The sequence below is a fragment of the Pseudochaenichthys georgianus genome, chromosome 14 (assembly GCF_902827115.2).
Source record: "Pseudochaenichthys georgianus chromosome 14, fPseGeo1.2, whole genome shotgun sequence".
Classification (NCBI taxonomy): Eukaryota; Metazoa; Chordata; class Actinopteri; order Perciformes; family Channichthyidae; genus Pseudochaenichthys; species Pseudochaenichthys georgianus.
Window position 1 is genome coordinate 17308435 of NC_047516.1, and position 22431 is coordinate 17330865.

General features: G+C 42.6%; 1 protein-coding gene across 4 annotated transcripts in view; it reads left to right on the plus strand.

The window, feature by feature from the left end:
- dclk1a (doublecortin-like kinase 1a) overlaps positions 1 to 22431 on the plus strand; it is a 60246-nt gene that overhangs the window by 7421 nt on the left and 30394 nt on the right. For all 4 annotated transcript variants that reach the window (XM_034099072.2, XM_071205431.1, XM_034099070.1 and 1 more), the window contains exons 4-5: positions 10621 to 10720; positions 13824 to 13931. In XM_034099072.2, coding sequence (XP_033954963.1) covers positions 10621 to 10720; positions 13824 to 13931 — 208 coding nt within the window. The remainder of the gene's footprint in view (positions 1 to 10620; positions 10721 to 13823; positions 13932 to 22431) is intronic.

A 22431-nucleotide genomic window follows, 5' to 3' on the forward strand; every position in this document is an offset into this window, starting at 1 on the left:
CGGAAAATGGCAACGCCCACAGTGTTGATGTTATTTCGGTATATAATCAGTTTAAAATCACTGATAATGTCATCGGATTAAAAAAAAAAAAAAGAGAGACTGGCAGAAACTGGTCTGTTTTATCGGATGATAATTTTGAAAAAATTAGTGTCATGAGCATACCATTCCTTTAATGGACGTCTCTTTAAAATGACCGCTCAGAGGAGAGGAGTTCTCATTTCTCTAACCGCCTGCTGCTTCCCCTCCTCTCTCCTCGGCTCCCCTCCTCAGTCCTCTGCTCGCATCACCTGTGGGCGGGACTAAGTATCGAGGATAGGAGTCGAGGAGAGGAGTCGAGGAGGGGAGTTAGATAAATGAGAAAGGGCCATAGTCTTGGGTTGTTTGCCTAGATTTAGTGACTCGCAAGACACAGGATGGTCACGATTCAAGGGGTATATGAGACTTGGATACCCTTTACCTTTAATGGTTCAAGCTCTAAACTACGTGGATCTTACATTGAAATATAACGCAACCAATCCTCATGGTCCACTTCTCAAACTTTCTTAGCATGATAGCATTTCGCTCCAAGTCTCACACTTTAGCGAGCATGGTTGTAGATGTCTATTTTGTTTTTTTGCAGATTTTGTAAATGTGAATACTTTGACCTTTTCTATTCGTAATGATGCAGCTGAAATAAACTGCATATTGCCATCGCCTATGTTGCTACTTTCTGATGATCAGTCATTTGTTTCTGTCCAGCGTCCACCCATTATATTGCACACAAATTACACTGGCATTTTATCACACCAATTAAAAGTGTGTTAAATAGAGGTAATATGTAGGAGGCGAGTGTGTCCTGCACTATCTGCAGTGCAGCTCTCACTTCTCAAACCGCATTGTTGGCCTGTTCGTCTCCTTGTTGGCAAGGCTGAAGAGCTTTTAATATCCTTTTCTCTTCTGTTTTCTCTGCTTCCTCCTCCTCCTCCTCCTTCTTCTCTCTGGGTCTCCCATGTAAATGTCATTTCCACCCAGTTCTGCTTCTGCTTCTCTCCCCATCATAATCATTATTTCTATTATGTTTTCTTTTCTTCTAGACATATTCCTCTCTTCATGTCCCACAGCCATCTATGCTTCCTCTGACCTTCCTTCTCTCACCTTCCTTTACTTCCTTTGTCTCAGTCTTTCTGCATATTGCTGTCAGCATGCCATTGTTGTTATGGTGACTTAGTTCTCATTTAATCATCCCACTCGCATGCACCCCCAAATCCTAGAACATATGGCGTCTCTCTCTCTCCGCTACTGTCCCTCCATCTTTCTCCTTCTTCCCCTCCCGCTCTTTCTCTCTGTCTCCGTTGGTTTCCCCACCTCACTATCCCGGCCTCAGTGTGTCTCTCACTTTCTCATTTTGTTGTGTTCCTTCCTTGCCTCCTTTCTCCTCATTGGCCGGCATCCAGCTCTGCAGCGACTGTAGAGCGGGTGCAACGTCGCTGAAAAACATTGCCTGTTTTGAAACGCAGGGATTATGTTCAGCTCATATACTAATCATTCAGCTGTTTCTTAAACTGTTATTGGCTGGATTGTGTTGATGTCACGTTTTGTTCTGCAGAGGAGGATTGTGGGAAGCGGAGTCCATCTGCTCCTGCTGATCTGCTGAGTCACAGCTACAGCTCCTACTGGTGTGTGTGTGTGTAATTGCTAATATACAGTTCAGTGTGTTTGCAGTAAATGACATTGATAGAGCTTTCCTTTCCACACGTTGATTGTGTGAAAAGCAGGTAACTCGGCACGTGTTGTTTCTGATGAGTCGTCTTTCTGTCTCTGATTCAGTCAGTCTGTTAGCGTGTGTGTTTGCCAGTAGAGAGTGACTGTGGCAGATTGAAGGGCTGTCTGCAGTCAGAGGCCCTGCTGCCAAATTCAAATCGATGGCAGACGTTTCCATCCCTGGCAGACAGTGGAGAACTTAGTCACCCCACAACTTCATCACACACTCTGTCTGACTCATGCACGTCCTGGCTCACTCACTCTCTCATCTCTCTTAACCCGATCTCCATTTGAAAGATGGTGTCCCAGCTTTGTGCTTTTGGTTGCTTTAAAGAGAGCAACAGACATATCTCGGCCATCAGAGCTTCTGTGTGTGTGTGTGGCTCTGTGATGGAGTCACTGAGATGCGGGGTCGTAAACACCAGATGGAGCAATGGTTCTCTGAGCCAATTTTGAAGGTGTTGTGCGTTGCTATCAAAACCGTGTGGTGCAGTGGGTTGAGCGTTGGTGTTCGGATCAGGAGGTCACAGGTTCAAACCCCACTGCAGTCAGCATGTCGTTGTGTCCCTGGGCAAGCCACTTCACCCCAGATTGCTCCTGTGGGGATTGCCCACAGTATTGAGTATGTAAGTCGCTTTGGATAAAAGCGTCTAACAAGTGACATGTAATGTAAAAAAAAACCCTTACATGTTGCACCGCCTCAATATGTCCCATTTCCACTCACTATATAGCAAACAAAGTATTGAAGTAATGAACAAATCCTGCATCTTTTATACAATGCCTCTAAAAAAGTTGTTCGAAAAAATCCCTTGTGAACCTTTTGTTTTCTGCGTTGTCATCAGAGCCACGCAGTGCACAATATTCTTTTTCCCCCCAGCCATTAATAGCTACTCCATTTGAGTTTGTCCGTCAAAATCAACTCAAAGGTCAACTAACTTCAATCGGCAAGTTTGTAAGTGAGTAGTATTGTACTTCAATTTGTCCGTTTTCAAATGAACAGTTAATGTGCAGAATAATAGAGATATCCAATACATATTGATGTATATACTATGAGGGCGTGATTAGCCTTTCCTCCCGCAATAACCATCAACTATATTCCAATACGCAATTTGTCATTTGAGTGTTTGTTTTCACCAAAATGGCTACACACTCCCTCCCTTAGGCTGTGACATGTAAATACTACTGCTTGTCTTTAGGTGTCTGAAAGTTGGTCAAACAGTGGATACATGTAGAGGGTTCCTCCTGTCCAGTATTGCTTGCTATGCTCGCTTGAGTGTCTGCTGTACTTGCACGTTCAGCTCTTAGATTCAGCACACTCATATCTCTGTATGCACACAAAATGCTCACGCATGCACACTCATCCTTGAGAACAGATTAAAGCCCACAGACATAAGGGGGGGGATCAATATGGTGGGAGATGAAAGAGACCGGTGAAGGAATGAGGTTAGAGACGAGACAGAGAGCGAGAGCCAGATAAAAGCAGGACGAGACACGAGAGATGAGGTTAAGCCGAGGAGCTAAAACACGAGCGAGAAAAGGGGAGGGAAGTGGATGCTGGGCTATTTTGCCTTCATCTCGTTTATCTGGGAACAGCGCTCCTGCATAACTCCTTGTTTTTTGTAACGTGCTTGGTGATTGGCTCCCTTCAGACACATGAAACCCAGTTTCAGCTCCAACAGAAAGTTTTCTCTCCCCCTGTGGAGAGCAGAAGCTGTTGCATAAGTTGTTATGCAACGGACCCAGCCAGTCTGTTGTGCTGGTCTGAGGCGAACACACCAGTGCCAACTCACCCCTCACTTCACCGCTGCTCTCTTTCTCTCTGTTCTTTTTTTTTAAACTCTTACTGATTCCCCCAGTCTCTCGCCCCCTGTCAGATTGAGACACCAAAAGGCCATGCGATGTGTGAACCCCCCCCCCCCCCAGGGATGCAGAGGGATTTATCCTTCCCTCAAATCGATGTCCTCCACCTCTCCGTGTGTGTGTGTGTGTGTGTGTGTGTGTGTGTGTGTGTGTGTGTGTGTGTGTGTGTGTGTGTGTGTGTGTGTGTGTGTGTGTGTGTGTGTGTGTGTGTGTGTGTGTGTGTGTGTGTGTGTGTGTGTGTGTGTGTGTGTGTGTGTGTGTGTGTGTGTGTGTGTGTGTGTGTGTGTGTGTGTGTGTGTGTGTGTGTGTGTGTGTGTGTGTGTGTGTGTGTGTGTGTGTGTGTGTGTGTGTGTGTGTGTGTGTGTGTGTGTGTGTGTGTGTGTGTGTGTGTGTGTGTGTGTGTGTGTCGCTCTCTGCGGCCTTAGAGGTGATTACTTAAATTCCCCTATGGAGTTATAACATGCAACTTGTCAGTTTCATTTTGAGAGTGAGAATGGCAATTTTTCTGCAGACATTGAAATGTTCCTGACGGTGACAAAGGTGCTGACCCTGCAGAGCCTCTAGTCCCAGCTGACGGCATATTTAAAATGCTGTACTGGCGTCACATTAGTCTAGGGCTCTATGGATGTCATTGAACATCATTCATCAAACGTGGGCCCTCAACTTTACTTATGTAATCATCAAAATAATACAATACAATCATATAGGGAACACACAGCAATGAAATGACTTGTAGATGTATATATATACTGACCTGTTTTAAAACAAGATTACCCTTATTAAAGCCCGTAAAGAATAGGTTTATCCACACTGTAAAAGGCCCTGTTATTTCCAAATCAATGTGAAACCCATGTAGTTGTATTGATTATAGTCTCACCCCTGGGCCGTGCTACAGCATGCCATTCTAAAACATTAGTGGACATATTAAAGCTTTGTCATTCCTTCACACCTTTGTATTCCTTCACCTCAGAGGCTCTGCAGGCAGCACATGCTTAGCAGTTTCTGTCTCTCTTAATTTAGTATCAACACACCCATCTGTTACCCTGCCTGTCTTTCCGTATCCATCCGGCTGTCTGTTCGATCTCTCTGTGGTTAGTGTTGCCGAGCAGCATGCCCTGCTGGCCAGCTGCAGTTGATTCAGCACCGCGGACAGCTCCACCGCGCTCATCTCCCCCGGCAGCACATCGCTCCAAACTCTGCTCTCTCTGTGGGCAGGATCATGTTGACCTCACCATGTCCTCGGTGTACCCACCGTGTGTCTAGTGAGGCGCAGGACAGAAGTGGACGAGTCCAATCTCCTTTTTGTCTTTTGTTTTTTTTGTCCTGCTCTGTAGCCGCCTGTTTGTTTTAGTCTCTGAGAAATGCCTCTGTTTCTTATCAGACAAAGACCAAGCTTTAAAGGAACACACACACAAAACATTTACATTAAATCATTACAGTATTTTTTTCACTGTCTTGTTACTAGGGTTGACATTAATGTTTTCTTTTTGTTTTCTTTGGGTTTATTTTATGAATTGATTTATTATGAAATGTCAGAAATCACAAATTGAAAATGCCTTTAAAAGTCTTGTTTTGTCCAACAAATAGTCTTAAACCCAAAGACTCAGTACTACATAGATACAAGCAGCTCATTCTTACACCCAAGAAGCTGAAACCAAAAAGTAACTCCATGTTTTCCTTTCAAATTACTGGGGAAAATGAATACTATTGAGGATTCATTTTCTGTTGATCATATAATCAATGAATCGTTTCAGCACTTATTGTAACTTAATTCACTATTGATCTTTTTGAGGTAAATACCCAAAGACAGCTGAGCCCTGTGGTCGACCGGAAATCTGACGGGGAGACAGAAATAGTCGATAAGCAGAGTGAGCATCGTTGTCACAGATCATTTGCTCCACGCTGGCGGGAACCAGACGAGACAGTTTAAGCACAAAAAGTGTGTGTGTGTGTGTGTGTGTGTGTGTGTGTGTGTTAAAACAACATACAATAACTGTTTTGATAGTTTATAGACGTATAGTCTTGATTTTGTATGACCCTACAAGTAAGGTGAAATAATGTTATAGTATATTTTTCAATGTTCTATTGAACTGTCACAGCTGACGGTCACTTTCATGTATTTCCCCTTGCGTTCCCGAGCTTCCAAACTAAACTGTGCTCTGCAGCTCCACAGTGATCCCTCCCAGACAAAGAGGCACTCAGATGGGGCGGTGTGTGGTGCAGTGGTGTTGGGATCAGGGGGTCACAGGTTCAAACCCCACTGCAGTCAGCATGTCCTTGTGTCCCTGGGACACTTCACCCCAGACTGCTCCTGTGGGGATTGCCCACAGTATTGAGTATGTAAGTCCCTTTGGATAAAAGCATCTAACCAGTAACATGTGATGTAATGGTAGAGACCAAAGGTAGGGCTCTGCAGAGATCCAGATTGAAAACGCTTTAATCTGTCTGCTCGTGGTCGGATTATTAAAAACAAACTACACCTAGTTCCTGTGTGTTTTCAACATTCATAATGTATGTTGTGGATGGAGTCAGAAATCATCTCCTTTATCTTTTTAAAACTGTCTATACCTTTCTCTCCCATTGTGTTTAATGCCCGAGTTAGAATCCAGCTGCTCAGTATGTCCATCTCTCTCCATCTCACTGGTTTTCTGGTGCTACTCTGGTTCTGTTGTGTCGTCTGTCTCATATATCTCACCATGTGGTTATTAAACAGTGCCACCTTGTGGCGGCAGTTGTTGCTTGCCTCATATTGTGATCCACCTTGGCACTAATGCTGTGCAAATAATAAGACGCTTATGTGCCCAAAACCAGATAGCTTCTTAAATCTGATTAGTATTGAATATCAACAAAACATAGAGGGAGAAGAAGAACAAACAAGAATAAAAACAGACATTTTTGTAGGTGTTTGGTGATTGTACACTAGGTGGCATAGTGACAACATAAATAGGCTTACTGACTATTTCTCTTAGTGCTTAATCATTTTTCGATCTTTTTTCGATTTTCAGGAGGAGATCATGTTCACAATAATTAGAAGTCAATACATGTGTTTGTACAAGCCTCTATTACATTGCAGTTATACTATTGTTGTTACTAGTGTCCGTAATATCAAATCTGTATGTGTTCCCTTTGTTTGTAAGTCAGTCATGGTGGAAGGGGGATTGCTCGTCAGGTGTGAGATGCCACATGCAATTGCTCTAAAGATCCAATTTGCTCTTGATTTGTATTCTGTTCTGAACAAATGCTTTCACGAATGTATCTGTCCATCCCTTTTTTAATCTGGGGAAGTAAATTGATTATTGTGACCCAGTTTCTCAGCCCATTTTAAATAGAGGTGATGGGAGGGATGTGAAATTGGCCATTCCCACACGTCCTGCTCCTTTCCATCATCTTATTGCAGTCCCTGTGTTTCCTCCATGTCTCCGTTTGTGTCTCCCAGTCGTTGTGTCAGCAGCGGTGGATGTTGTGTAACTCTGAGACAACGCAGCACCAGAGACATCAAAGCATCTTGTTTTGTCGTTGGGCTCAGTTAGGAATCGATCTCCTCCTCTGTTGCTCGTTTCCTCTGTCTGTTGGTTTCCTCTCAAACTCGGGGGATTCTGCTAACCCGATTTCTTTGACTGTTTTGGTTTTATTGAATTTTTTCCAACTCTCTTTTCACCTTAAATCCCCTAACCATCATTCATTTTTCATCTGTTTGAGTTTCATCTTTTTTGAATGGAGGACATTGCACGAGTATTTGAATATTAACCAGGCCATGTGCCTCTTGCGTGTGTTGGTGCGTGTGGAATTGTGTGAATGACACCGTTCTGTAGAGTGTGTCTTGCCAATAGTAGATAAAATATGAATGATTGTCCTCTCACACAGTGTGCACAGCGTGCAGTCAGCGGCACGCACCAGCCCTTCATCAATGCCAGAGGGCATTATCACCATGGCAACTATACTTTTCACACCCCTCTCCGTATACAGTGTGTGTTTGTGTGTTGCTCCACATTATAGTTTACCCTGGGCTTAAAGGTGCCCTTGGAGGCTGCCCTACATGGAGATTGTCACCGTTTCCCCTCACTGACATCTCACTGTCCTCCTCACAGTGAATACGTTCTGCATGAGTTCTTTCCTCTCCTCTGTTTACTCAACGTTTCTGGTGTTTCTATCTTGGGATGAGCAGCTTCAAAGGAGCCTCATTGCAGCATCCTCCGCTTGGTTGACTCCAGCAGCAGTCGTGGCCTGAGGAATCGGTCAGACTGACTGCTGTAAATACAAATAATCAGCATTTAAGATAAGATAAGCCTTTTGATCCCTGTAGAGAAATGCAGGTGTGATGGCAGCAGTGGGAACAAGGGTGAAACACAAGATGGGACTGATGTGAGTTCACACAAGGATAATACAAACAAGTGTGACAAAGAAATGTACGAATTAAACATAAAATATGTCAAAGAAAGTGACAGTATAAGTGTAAAATAAATGGTGTTGACATATTTACAGATATTTATAAGTAAGGGCGTTGAATACAACGGCATGTTTTAAACGAATGACTTGTGTACAGAAATGGCAAAAATAAATTCAAAACATTTTTTGAAGGCCATTATCGTTTCATTTGAACAAAGTCAACTGAAAATGAATTGCTGATTTTTTTTAGTTCAGCCATTACTTCGGAACATGGGAAGTTCTGATGGGCAACTTCACTGTTCTGACATTTCATGAAACAATTGATTAATTATAAATCAATGACCACTGCGTTATATTTCCGTTGACTTGAAGAGAATGGTCTTGTGGGATTTTAACTTTATTTATTTTATCTTTTCAAAGTCTGTTATTTCAAGTCAGCATTTTCCTTCTGTAAAGAAATTCAATAGATACATTGTTAAAATATATCGATAATTATAAATCAATAAGTAAAAAAAAATGGTCATAGTTAGAGATTGATCTTGATAAAAATCCTTTTTTATTTCTTATTAAAAAAGGCTATTCGTATTTAGATTAAGAGAGTCCTGTGCGAGAGAATGAGCATACAAAAACTGTAAGTATTCAATTGAAAATACTTTGAATATAATTTAATTGAACAATCAAAACACTTTGTACACTATGTAAGGACTAAAGTAAAAATGTCCTGTGCTCAGTGAACACAGTAGCATACAATTATATAAAGATTAAAATAATGCGCAAAGCCAGCACAATAAGAGGTAGAGGTGTCCACGGCAACCCATCGGAGCCGACTCACTGGGGAAATGCTAACAGCACCGGCGTCTGTATCACAGCCATCTTGTTAGGAAGTGGAGCCGCTCGGCCTGAAATAATCACCGACACACTGTCAGGGGATATCGGGGAAGAAAGCAATATGCACTTTATGACACTATAATAACATCTCTTCCACAGACACAAAGCTCTTCTTATTTTCTCGTGCAGAAACATGTGTTTTCGTGGCAGAATGTACGCTGACACAAACACACAGCGAGCCTTCATTTGGAAAGTTAAATGAAAATGATCCATATTCCACAGAGTCTGCGTCTGAGATTAAACTTGATTAGAGTCCGTGGGGGGTAAAGCAGGATGACACACACACCCTTGAAGAATGGCCTCTTCACTGTTTATTGGGTATTTTGTTGATAATGCTGTTATATCCGCTGTGACTTTCTTGTGGGCTGTTGATTGGTGGCTAATAGGAATCTAAATGGATTCTTGGATGTTAATTGCCACGAAAATGCAATAAAAGGTTGCTTTGCTTTAATGTGTGAACTCCAGGCGGTGCTGCACACGCAGTCTAAATTGTAATAGCTCTTAATAGGTTTTTGAAAGGAGATTTGTCATAGCGGATGAATGAACTGTTGTCCTTCTGGAAATCCCTTTCGCACTGTGACGTTGCCGATCGCGAAATATGATTTGGAATATTGATGGCTTGGGACTGAAATGTGATGGTTGCCCGTGGGGTGTAATTAAAGTTGCTTGAGTAAATCATGCAGAGTTCGGATCAGATATGGAATAAGCTGTCGACTAAATCACGCAGAAAACAATGAAGAGCATCGTCTTTCTTAACCTATTCTTCAGAATAAACACCCGGTTGCTGAAATGTGTTAACGGTGAATTCAAAAACCCAACTAACAAATGTCTTGTGGGGCCGAATGAATATGTTAACAGCGAGGTTCAAGATGCATTATGTATTGATCGCAATAATTAAAACTCTACAAACCCTCTTAAAGAACTCTTGTTTCTTATTTAATAATCCAGTCAGTTTGTCACTGTCGGTTTGATATTAGCTTAGTATGGAGTGACTGAATAAAAACTGTATTTCCCCCCTGAGTCAGACATACTCAGCTCTGCCCTTATTCAACTGTAATATGTAACACCCTAATATCTAAATTATTCAGCAATGTAATTATTCCACAGAAATCTTTGATTCCTCTAATATCTAAACCTCTCTTCACCTCCAACCCTCTCCATCACACCACATAGTCTTCCAGGAAAAGACCCCCCCCCCATTTGTTTGCTCTGAATGTCCGGTGCTGTAGCCAATCAGTAAATAAGCGAGTCAGCGAGGTCTTATTAAAGTCGCTGATAAGACTGATTACAGGAAGAAACAACCGAGCACAGGAGCTCGGGGACGTGTGAGACATGCGCACATATGATAACAGACGCCAACGTGCAAACAAAAACAAGCAGGCACAAACAGACTCCCATGTTGTTCCTCATCCGTGTCCTGGAGCTCAGTCCACGTGCTGTTTCACGTAAGCACATGACATCTTATTTTGTGTGCGTGCGTAGTGCTGAGCTCTGGGCTGTGTGAGTGTCTTCTTTACAGTGTGTATGTGTCAGTATACTAGAATTAAGGACGTTAAGCGTGGGACTTGGAGAGTTGGCATTCGTAAATCTGTAGAGCAGCTGCTTTCCCTCGACGATAAGTTATTTGAGCAATGCATACTAATGATAGAAAGATGGCATTGCTCTTGGCTGCCGTTCAATTGACCTGGAAGTGTACTATCTTACAAATAAATGATAATAACAGTAGATAAATGTCTTTGTCTCCAGGTGACGTGTTTGCAAGACTTCTTTGGCGATGAGGACGTTTTTGTTGCCTGTGGACCGGAGAAGTATCGCTACCAAGAGGACTTGATGTTGGATGAAAGTGGTGAGGGAACCAGTTTGACGTCTGACTATTTATGCTGACGTTTCACTTTTGATTTTGAAGTGTGTCCCTCTCATTACATTCCTTCACGCCCCAGCTGTGTTTTCTAATTGTTAACAAAATGTTTTTTTATGTCCTATTTTATAGGTTTGAGCTATTAATCATTTAGTGCAATCACATTGTGATAAAATAGTGTTTTGATACAGTATGCTGTTGTTTAAACGGTTCCAAATGGGAATAATTAGTGTTGAATGGGTAGTTTTACATTGCTGTATAGTTCAGTGCAGTCGGCAAAGATTTCACATTAAAAAATTGTCCAACAGAGCAAGACCGATAAATAGAGGTGACTACTGTTCGTGTCCCCACTAATGTCTTGTGTCTCGTCTGTACGTTATGTACCATACTCATTTACTGAATGTAAGTGTTTTCTATATGTATTTAGTTTTGTTTAAATTCACAAAGTTAGCATTTAAAACTATGACTGTAAATACTGTTCCCTTCAATACATAATTCAGTTTTATGGGAACATCATTTTAAGAAGACAGGGATGAACGCTGTCCAGTCCAATTCAATGTCCTTCTTTCTGTTATTAAGGCATTTTAAATCTGCCATACTCTCCCAAGTTTAAGGTGAAACAACTATTATGTTTCCGTATTGCTCTTTGTATAGCGACTTATCTTTTCAGTGGCACAGTCCCATCGTCTAACCTCATTGTTCATCTTCATTTTCTCTTCCTGTCGCTCCACCGAGGTTTGCTGAGGACCCTCTCTGTCCTCAATTCACCCATCTGTGTCTCCCTGTCTCTCCTCTCTCTGCACTTCTGTCTGGAGACTCCTGCTATTTAGTGCTCATTTATATTCCCATCCTCTCATCCCTCTCCCTCTCTTCTATGAGTGTGCACTGGCTTTTGTTTAAAGGTGTTATTCAATTAATGTGTTTCTCTCTGTCTCCCTTCATCCATTAACTAATATCCATCCCACCTGGGCTGCCAACCTTCCCCCTTTTGTCTCTCTTTCACTTTGTCCCAGCCCTCTTCCACACTTCTCTGCTTTTATTTGCAAAATATAATGGCTAGCTGCTTCCATTAGTTTCTTTTTGTAACACAACCTTGTCTTCTTTGCTCCGTATTTTTGCTTGAGGCTAAAGCTTCGTTTAAACGCCCAAAACAGTTCTCAAGGCTCAATATAGCAGTGCAGCTACTAAAACAAGTTTTATGTTCAATTATTAAAAGTAACTTGAAGTAGGTAGCTCAGAGGTAAGATGTAGCGAGTACCTGTTTTCTTAAGGCTAACATGCATGTTTCTCCGTGAGTAATTCAAAGTTGTGAGGCTTTTTTTATCTGGAGAGAGATCTGATATGACCATGCTCTTTTTGTGTTGTCACAAAGGGCATGAGAGTATTTAGTAGTAATGTGTCATGATGCTGGCCATGATCCACATACTTAAAAACGTAGTCTCCATCCATCCATCTTCTCCCGCTTATCCGTGGTCGGGTCCCGGTTCCAGCAGAGAGCCCCAAACGTTGCTTTCCCTGGCCACATCAACCAGCTGGGGGATCCCAAGGCGCTCCCAGGCCAGCGAAGAGATAATCCCTCCACCTGGTCCTCGGTCTACCCCTTGGTCTCTTCCCAGCTGGACTCCATATATTTAAATGTTCTCTCCATTAGTTTTGGCTTGGTCACATTTATACAATTGTATAGACTTAAATAACTACCTTGGTTTACTGGAAGCTTCCTTTAACCTCACTGTATCTTCTAAATCCCCCACCAGAGGCTAAGCTAACCTTAACCCTAATGTAATAGCTTACCCATGTGGGCTCTCACTATGTTGGTTAAAAAGATGTTATGGTCCTCCCTATGTACAGGTACAAGAACACACACATATGCAATATGTCGAGAAGCTATAGAGCCAATTTGACAACTCCGAGCTAAAGGCAAAGGGCATGATGCAGAATAGTCAGGCGGGAAATCACAGCGACGCAGACAGTCGGAGTCAGAGCTGCACACCACTTCGCCTCCTCTCAGCATCACCATATAATTATCGCCTCTGCCTCAGCCCTGGCACACTGTCATCATGTTAACACACCGCGTTGTACATTAATCACTGGGCCACAACGACTGCCATGCAAGCAAAGTACACACGTACACACACACACACACACACACACACACACACACACACACACACACACACACACACACACACACACACACACCAGGCAGTATGTATAATTTCCCTTTCCCTCTGGTCTTGGTAATGAGCTATAATGGGGTTGGGTTAATGAGCAGCAGAGCAAAGTTTTGGGGATGAAGGGGGCAGGGAGGTTGTGTGAGTATCATCGCATGGCTCATTTGTCAGTGTGTGTGTGTGTGTGTGTGTGTGTGTGTGTGTGTGTGTGTGTGTGTGTGTGTGTGTGTGTGTGGTGTGTGTGTGGTGTGTGTGTGTGTGGTGTGTGTGTGTGTGTGTGTGTGTGTGTGTGTGTGTGGTGTGTGTGTGTGTGTGTGTGTGTGTGTGTGTGTGTGTGTGTGTGTGGTGTGTGTGTGTGTGTGTGGTGTGTGTGTGTGTGTGTGTGTGTGTGTGTGTGTGTGTGTGTGTGTGTGTGTGTGTGTGTGTGTGTGTGTGTGTGTGTGTGTGTGTGTGGTGTGTGTGTGTGTGTGTGTGTGTGTGTGTGTGTGTGTGTGTGTGTGTGTGTGTGTGTAAAATACCAGACCTTTGTGAGTCAGGCTGTCACTCCTGAAACACCACAATAATTGCGTTTGGAAAGCAAGCCCAGTGAAGGTCAGAACTCATTTGTGCTGGGGACCTGAAGGTAAAACCAATTACAGCTGATTTGGTACATTAAGTGTTTTTGTGCTGTTCTTGCAGGATCAATCAAAGATATTCTATCAATAGTTGGTTGGAAAACTGTGAAAATTAGGATTTTCAGCAGGGTTAAAGTTGTGTGGCACAAAACTCTTCCTTCACTTGTTTGGGTAAACTAGTTCCTGGAATTGAAGACTTTCATAAAACGTACAGGACATTTAGATTATTTGAGTAGACTAATAAATAATGAATGTGAAGTTTTCTGTGGTTTCTGAACTCTATCGGTCTTCTCTTCGTGCTTTCAGAGTGTCGTGTGATGAAGACTGTGACCTATGGGAAGATGTCTGCCACTCTGAACCGAGGCTCCCCCAAGCTCGCCGTCCAATCGCAGCGCAGCAAGTCCCCTGCATCCCGTAAGTGTTTGGCTGTTCTACTCATCTCACCCTCTGTCATTTGGCATGGTGTCGTTGTCCTTTAAGTATCCTTTCATCTGCGTGGTTGAGAGGTGTGTGTGTGTGTGTGTCAGGCCTGATGGACACAGTTGGGAGTAGTTTTGTATGCTAATACTTCCCCTTGTGGTTCTATTTTCCAGCTCATTAATTAATCAGCGTCACAGCAAATGAACACTGTATGAATAAACACGGCAATGATAACTGAGCTCTGCCGAGTGTCTGGCTGTGTTTACTGTGTGTGTGTGAGCTGTATCTCGCCGCCTGTTGAATATTAATTCAAATGAAAATGATTTCATACGGGAGTGGAGAAACAGGGAAATGTGAACAAGAGAGGTAAAGAAATACAGGGGGAGATGAGAGGGATAGAAGAGGGAAGGGGGTTGGTGACTCAATCCTGCAGCTCCCCACAAGCCGTTCTTCACCTGACATACTAATGAAATATAATAAAATGGTGAGAGCTGCGACCTGCTGCACTGTTTGTGCCTGATAACATTGCTTTATGAAGCCAAAACAGCCCTTTTGATGCAACAGCGGAGCACAAAAGAGGACACGAGTGAAATAGAGCATTCATTATAACAATTTCATGCAGATTGTGTGTGTGTGTGTGTGTGTGTGTGTGTGTGTGTGTGTGTGTGTGTGTGTGTGTGTGTGTGTGTGTGTGTGTGTGTGTGTGTGTGTGTGTGTGTGTGTGTGTGTGTGGTGTGTGTGTGTGTGTGTGTGTGTGTGTGTGTGTGTGTGTGTGTGTGTGTGTGTGTGTGTGTGTGTGTGTGTGTGTGTGTGTGGACTTGGTGATTTTCCTGATTGCTGCAGCAGCTTGAGTTTTGGCTGTGAGTAAAACTTCTTGCTATTTGCAGCACACTTGACTTTTCATCCTTTCTGTGATTATTTGGGAATGTTGAGAGCACAGAGACTTTTTGGGTTGGGGATGATTGGATGGGTGATGCAACATACAGAAACCTCCTGAGAGAAAATGCATTCCACCTGCTGTTAAACCATGCACAGACACCATGCATCGTTTCAGCATAAAAACAACATTTGGAAATATTTTTTGTGTCGAGCTTTGGAGGAAAAGCTGAAGCAGAGGAAAAACAATTGGAGGAGAGAAACAGCTAGGGAGAACAGAGAAAGTTCTGGATGCTGTTGGCTTTCAAACTTTGGGAAAAAGGTTATGAGAGTGAGTCATATGCTATCTGATCTTACGCGTGTGTGTGTGTGTGTGTGTGTGTGTGTGTGTGTGTGTGTGTGTGTGTGTGTGAAACACAGACTGACTCGTCTTGGTTGCCTTGGAAACATATCACAGTAGGAGCATGTAGATACAGACACAATAGTCTGTTTGAGCCATATATGGCGTTGACTTCCTGTGGAATGGCCTGCAGTGGAGCAGGCAGCTGACTGATGCTCTGTCCTGAGTCAGACCGGCCCGGAGATCTCACTTGTGAGAAATCTTCCTTATGGCGCTGCCTCCACATCATCACAAGCGCCCAGATTGTTGTTGACTGTTGTGGACAGCACTGTGTTCATCCGTGAAAAACATCACCACTTTGGAACATGGAGAGATCAGAGTGGAGCGGAAGGAGGAAATGACAAATAATTGATCTGCCGTTTTACCCTGTCTGGCACTCTTTTACTCTAACGGTACATATTATCTCATGGGTTGTTTTTTCCTGCTCGCTTGAGGACAATTTGTCTCAGAATTATGCTAATCGTCAACAACAGCTGATCCTGTGTGCTGTCAGACGATGCTTATAAAGGTGCTGTTGTTAAACGTGTTGGTGCAGCAGTCTCACCGCTGAAAAGACAGAAATCTCACACGTGTATGATTTGAGAAATAGATGACACATTCTTGTTGAGTGTTAGGCTTTACAGAATTCATTCACTGTTACAGTTGTAATATGATTCAATGTCTTATTTACATTACATTACATTGCATTTAGCTGACGCTTTTATCCAAAGCGACTTACAATAAGTACATTCGACCAGGAAGACACAACCTTGAAGAAAACAGAATCATATAAGTACATCAGGTTTCATAGAGCCAAACATTTCAAGTGCTACTCAACTGGCTATAGATAAGCCAGTCCTTTATTAGTATATAAGTGCTCTGTTAGCAGTTCTTTGTTAGTAATTCTATCGCTCGAGGTGGAGTCGAAAGAGATGAATTTTCAGTCTGCGCCGGAAGATGTGCAAGCTTTCTGCTGTCCTGATGTCAATGGGGAGCTCATTCCACCATTTGGGAGCCAGGATAGCAAACCCACGTGTTTTTGATGATGGGAACTTGGGTCCCCCTCGTAGCGAGGGTGCAGCGAGTCGTTTGGCTGATGCAGAGCGTAGTGCACGCGCTGGGGTATACAGTTTAATCATGTCCTGGATGTAGGAAGGGCCAGATCCTTTCGCAGCATGGTATGCAAGTACCAGTGTCTTGAATTGGATTCTAGCAGTTACCGGAAGCCAGTGAAGGGAGCGGAGGAGCGGAGTGGTGTGGGAAAATATAGGAAGGTTGAAGACCAGACGAGCCGCTGCATTCTGGATGAGCTGCAGAGGTCGGATGGCACATGCAGGTAGAACAGCCAGGAGGGAGTTGCAGTAGTCTAGGCGTGAGGTGACGAGAGCCTGGACCAGAACCTGCGTGGCTTTCTGGGTCAGCTGGGGACGTATCCTCCTGATGTTGTAAAGCGTGTATCTGCAGCAGCGATGTTTGCAGTGAAGGACAGGTTGTTATCTAGGGTCACACCCAGATTCCTTGCAGTCTGAGTCGGGGAAACAACAGAGGTGCCGATGTTGATGGTCAGGTCAAGAGTGGGACAATCTTTTCCCGGAAGAAAAAGCAGTTCAGTCTTGTCAAGGTTGAGCTTGAGGTGATGAGCAGACATCCACTGAGAGATGTCAGCTAGACAAGCAGAGATACGTGCGACGACCTGGGTCTCTGAGCGGGGAAAGGACAGAATTAATTGGGTGTCGTCAGCGTAGCAGTGGTATGAAAAACCATGCGGGCTAATGACTGATCCGAGCGAGTTTGTGTACAGGGAGAAGAGGAGGGGACCAAGAAAAGAGCCCTGAGGGACCCCTGTAGTTAACACTTTATTTTATTTATTTGCAATTTATGCCCACATGACCAAGTATGTGAGAGAACAACATTTCTTCATTCAGAACAACATTATCAAATCAAAGTGTTGATTACATTATTATTGAATCAAGAATTTACCCGACTAATGAGGAATTAGCCATTATTGTAAACATTGATTCATAATTTAAAATGCGTAACATCGATGGCTTTAACTTATTAGAAGAGAGGATTTTCTGCTTTTCTCTGAGTGAATAATAAATGAGGCTTTGGACTGTTTAACGGACAATACAAGCTATTTAATTAATGATAACATTTGTTCAGTCAAAATATTGCTTAGCATTATTACAATGAGGGTTGATAGGCTAATAATTATATAATAAATCAAAAAGATATGAATTAGAATAATCAGTAATAAAACAGTTTTGTTAATCTAGGAAACAAAACCTTATGTCTCTGGGTCCTGGCTGACATGATAGTTCATATTTCTGAGAAGAAATGTGAGATGACTGTCCTCTTCAAGTTGTCTGATGCACCTCACGGCACGCTGAAGTCAATCTTTCACAGACAGGGATGAACTCATCTAACGACACTCCAATATAATCTTCAACCAGAACAATGTGGTCTGGCCTGCATCACTGTATTCATTGTACTAAATATAATTATAATGTAGAGCTTCAAACCCATTAACTCTGCAGAATAATGCAGTTAGATTATTCATTATTCAAAAATGTTATCGCTGCATCCCTCCGTTATTTCATTGCAGCCACACTCAGAACCCTTTCATCTGAGATTTGGCATTAAATGAAAAGTATGGTTACCGGATAATATGTTTCTGTCTATTTATTGAGTTTTAGAAAACAGCAGCTTGTAGGATATTATTATTATCTCGTCCACACTGGAAGATAAAACAATAAAGAACGCCATTCATTTTAAACCTGGCTGCAGGTCTTCAGGTGTTTGGAAAAGCAGCCTTGGAGTCCAATATTCATTTTCCATTCAGCCAACACAGGCTTTAATAACATTCTTTATCACATCTAATAATCTGGGCTGAAGGAGCAGCACAGAGAAGATGTGAAGCGTGGATTTGGCTGATAGTGAGCGGATGAAAGAGGAGTAAGGTTTGAAAGCATGTGACACGCTGTGAATCACTTCCTGGTGTCCTTCTGTGTCTGGCTGCTCCCCATTGTGTGCCTTTCAATCTTTGACCTTGGCACCACTGAGGAGCAGAAGTGTGTTAAAAGAGAAGAACAAACCAACTGGGGGGATAGACAGAGATAATCGCAGGGAAATGGAAAAGAGACAACTGGCAAGTGGATCTTGACCTGTTAAATTAGATGTCACATTTGAACATATACATTGCCTATAAGATGTTTATCCACTTCCAAGTTTCAAATATAAATGACAGGTTTTTATACATCACTGGTGCAGCCACTTGGTTTCACCAGTCTGATGTGTTAAATGTGTTGGGGATGGCATTGTTCATGTGCCAGTTTCAGTAGTAGTTGCCGTTCCAGCTTCATAATTCCTCATAATGGGGGCTGCAATCAGAAGTCACGATTTCAAGTACCTCCAATTGAAACCTTTCATTAAAGTAAAGACCTTTTGGATGTAATTATCACAACATTTAAATCAATGTGCATATGGAACGCTCCAACCGAACGTTTATATTGTTGAAATAATGTACCTAAAACAAAAACTCACATTTCACTTATTATTTTGTTATGAAACCAAGCAATCACAGGCATTTAATGTGTTAGTATCTCTGCCTTACACAGTGACACAAGTGTAGACAATGTCACTGTAAAACATACATATATTCCAAGAGAAGGTGTAGAATAAAAGGAAATGATTTACATTGCCAATGGTGACGAGACATCCAAAACCCTTTATGAACACTTTGTCTTAAATACGTTTCAAGAACAAAAGCCTTCTGAGAAATATTTTAAGTCGTTCAGAAATGCAGTTATACGTGCTGTTGGTTTGTTGCTAGGTAAATTATACTCTAGGTCTAAAGTAGTCATTGAATCATCTGACTGTCTCTATGCTGTACACGGTAAAGAAATAATAATTCTGTGAATGAGAAAATGAAACTAAAACGCATCACACTTTAATAGATTTCAACTGATTAAATGTTCAAATACAAATTACATATTGACCTTTTCTGCTCCATCTTTAATATTTAAATCAGAAATGAAATACAATTTCAGTCACCTTTCACTTTGAGAAAGATATTCCTCAGGTATCTACACTCGAGGGGTCTGAAGTGGCGTCATGTTTCGTGTGTTTTACGTGGGCACTTTGTTGCGTGTCAGCCTGACATTGTCATCACACAAGCTTTATTCTGTGATGATCTCACAAACCTATGCCGACCCAAAATAATGTGTGAAAACAATTTGCACTCATTCCATACTTTCCCACCATCTGTTTCCCTGCCCTCCTCTGATGCGTAATGTCAGCTAAAATGAAGTGCAGATGGTGCCAGCAAGCATCACTTCTGATTCTTCAGGGTCTCACCTTTCTCTTTCTGTCATGAGCAACTCGGTTTGACGGGAGAGTGCAGGGGGGGGGGGCGACCCCACATACGACCCCACATAACTCCAGAGTATCTCCGGAGGATCAGCTGCTGCTGGCTGACACTCTGAGGTGTGAAACCCTCACTGCAACTCATGAAGGAGATACATGTACTTTCTGAAATCAGATAGGAATGCAGAGCGTAACAAATAACAGAGACCGAACCCAATAACAGGCTGCAAGAAAAACTAATTATGGTGTTGATATTTGCCCTAAAGGCAAGATAATGACTAGCCTCCAGTCAGCTTCGTGTTCATGAAGCAACACAGTAAACAACGGTAAAACTCTTGTGTATTTTACCTTAAATAATGTTTTACTGTGTTTTGCTTATCTTATAGAAGCAATGGACAGTTTCCATTAGGCATAGTCCTGGTTTTCTCACTGATTTTGTGTGTCGATTTTCCAAGAGTAGTTTTGGAAAGCCTTCGTGGACCATGCACAAAAACAACCTGTGTTTATCCTAACATGCTCCAGTACCGTCGGTGTAGGAAAGGATGGGGTTCTTAAAAATAAAGGTGTGATGAACATGGCACATATGATTGGTAATATGCAGGGAAATAACATTGTATTGGTTGGTAAGACCCATTAACCCATTATATTGTTAAGATGGAGACCGAAAAGAGACCAGCGATTCTTTTTATAACAATATATAAAAAGTAATGTTTTTTTTTTTTTTTTTTTCCCCCCATTCATATTTCAACATGTAGCCTGTGCTTCATGCCGACTCACAGCTGGAGACAGGCAGACACGTGAGGTGATTCTCCATATTCATTGCCAGCACTGCTTCTTTGTGAAGTTGTGCAGTCATAGCTTTTAACACAGTGGGTGGGAAAGAAGCTACAAAGGCTGCATTGCATTCTGGTCAAATTGTTATCATTAACGAGAGGATCTCTACAAAACATGTAGAATAACAGTGATGTTTGAGATTATATTTCTGCATTCAACCTTCAAACTGCCCTGCAAATACCTCATGTTCTGATTCTGGGTTGGATATGTGCAGGAATAAGAGAAACCCTAAAGCACACAGAGCTGGCTGCTGCTGCTGCTGCTGCTGCTGCTGCTGCCTGTATTGCTCTTGCTTTGGGTGGACATTTGCAGTTTAAAAATAGCAGCATTTGTTTCTTGAGGATGTTTGGACAAGGAACAATAGAGCCTTCAGAATCCAGGACAGGCTGCCTCCTCCCGACCAAACCTCTTCCATGACTCTTATTTTTCTGCACTAGTTCTCACAGTTTGTCTCCAAAATATCAAGGACATTGTTATTTAATGGAAAGCCACATATCAAAATCATAGATGTCATTTGTCCTCTCTCTCTCTCTCTCTCTCTCTCTCTCTCTCTCTCTCTCTCTCTCTCTCTCTCCACGGTTCGCGTCAGAGCGTGCGCATGCAGCCTCCCCCCCCCCCCTCCCTGTGTAGTACAGCTCCTCTCCGTCTCTCCCATTCACCACAGTTTACTATCACACTCGGACGGAGCGCGTACAGAGGTGCTGTTCTTCTTCTCTTTAACCCGCGTTGGATTATCACTGTTTTTCATCATGCTAGAAGTGGAAGGTAATAAATCTCTGTTTTTACATTGCGGCTTTTACGCACCTGGCCTGTGGTACACACTGTCTTCCGGCAGCGTTGTCTTGACGCGTTCCTGCTCCGATCCTGATGTAGATGTATGCGGGTCTTTCAAAGTCCGCGGATGTGACTTTGAATATCATTGACTTTGAGGCTAATGAGAGATGTCTGTAAATGCTATCGCTTTCCGTTGTGTAACTGGAAGGAGTGTCTCTCCATGTGCGTAACGCTGATGCTGAATTTCATCAATGGAAATGTCCAGGAATTGCTTAAAAAATACCAGTTTCTTTATTTCCTTTCTCATGTCCTCGTTTGGAAAATTTGAATCCCGAAGCTGAGGAAGCCGGTGCTATTTTAGTCTGCTGTGGGTTTTCTTTATCTGCTTTCGTCTTTAATTATTCAGAAAGTTCTTTGATCTCGGCAGGGGAATACACCTCATACAGGGAAGCTTGGACCTCTTGGCTCCCACAGGTCTGTGAGAAAAATGTGTCGAGGTGGAGACTGCAAATGAAATATTGTTTAAATGCAGCAATATTTACAGAACAAAGGCTTACAAATGGCAGTTATTGATGGAAGTGTGATTAAAAGACTTGAGAAACTAACCAAAAACCATGCAGTGATTTTACTCGCCTGCCTCTCTATGTACAATGGGGAAGTTGCATTATTGGTCATGCAACCTAAAACATATTTAAGTTAGAAAATCCAAACAATCAGAGCTAATTTGACCATTTACCAGTTTGTATTTCCGTAGTTTCATTGAGCTGACTTGGTTTAAGGCAGTGTTTTGTTGCCAAGAGACAATAACCCATGTTTTCAGTAAGACCAAACCAGGCTTATGTCTTGTGTCTTTATGTATTCATTAAAATTAAGCTTTTGCTCGACCAGATGCCGGATTTTGTGTGCGGTGTTGATTAATCTAATGTTCGTGTTAAACGAGGTGATGCCGCTGGGTTTTAGTGCCGTGCTGCAGTTGGAGAAGAACACCAAATCGAGGTCACAAGTGCACAGATTAGAGGATGTGGATGGAAATGAGGACAGCCTGGTGTTGTGTGTTGACCTCCAGCCATGCACTTGAAGCCTTGAACATGTTGTAATTATCCTGTGCGCATATAGAGGTTCAGGTTTGATTGGCTTGTTTCACAGAGATTTTTAACGCAGGATCTGTATTTTGGCTTCTTTAAAACCAAAAAAAAGAGCACTGTGGACTTCACTGCTCTATTCCCTTTCTCTCCTACTCCCCCTCTTGCTCTCCTCCTCCTCCGC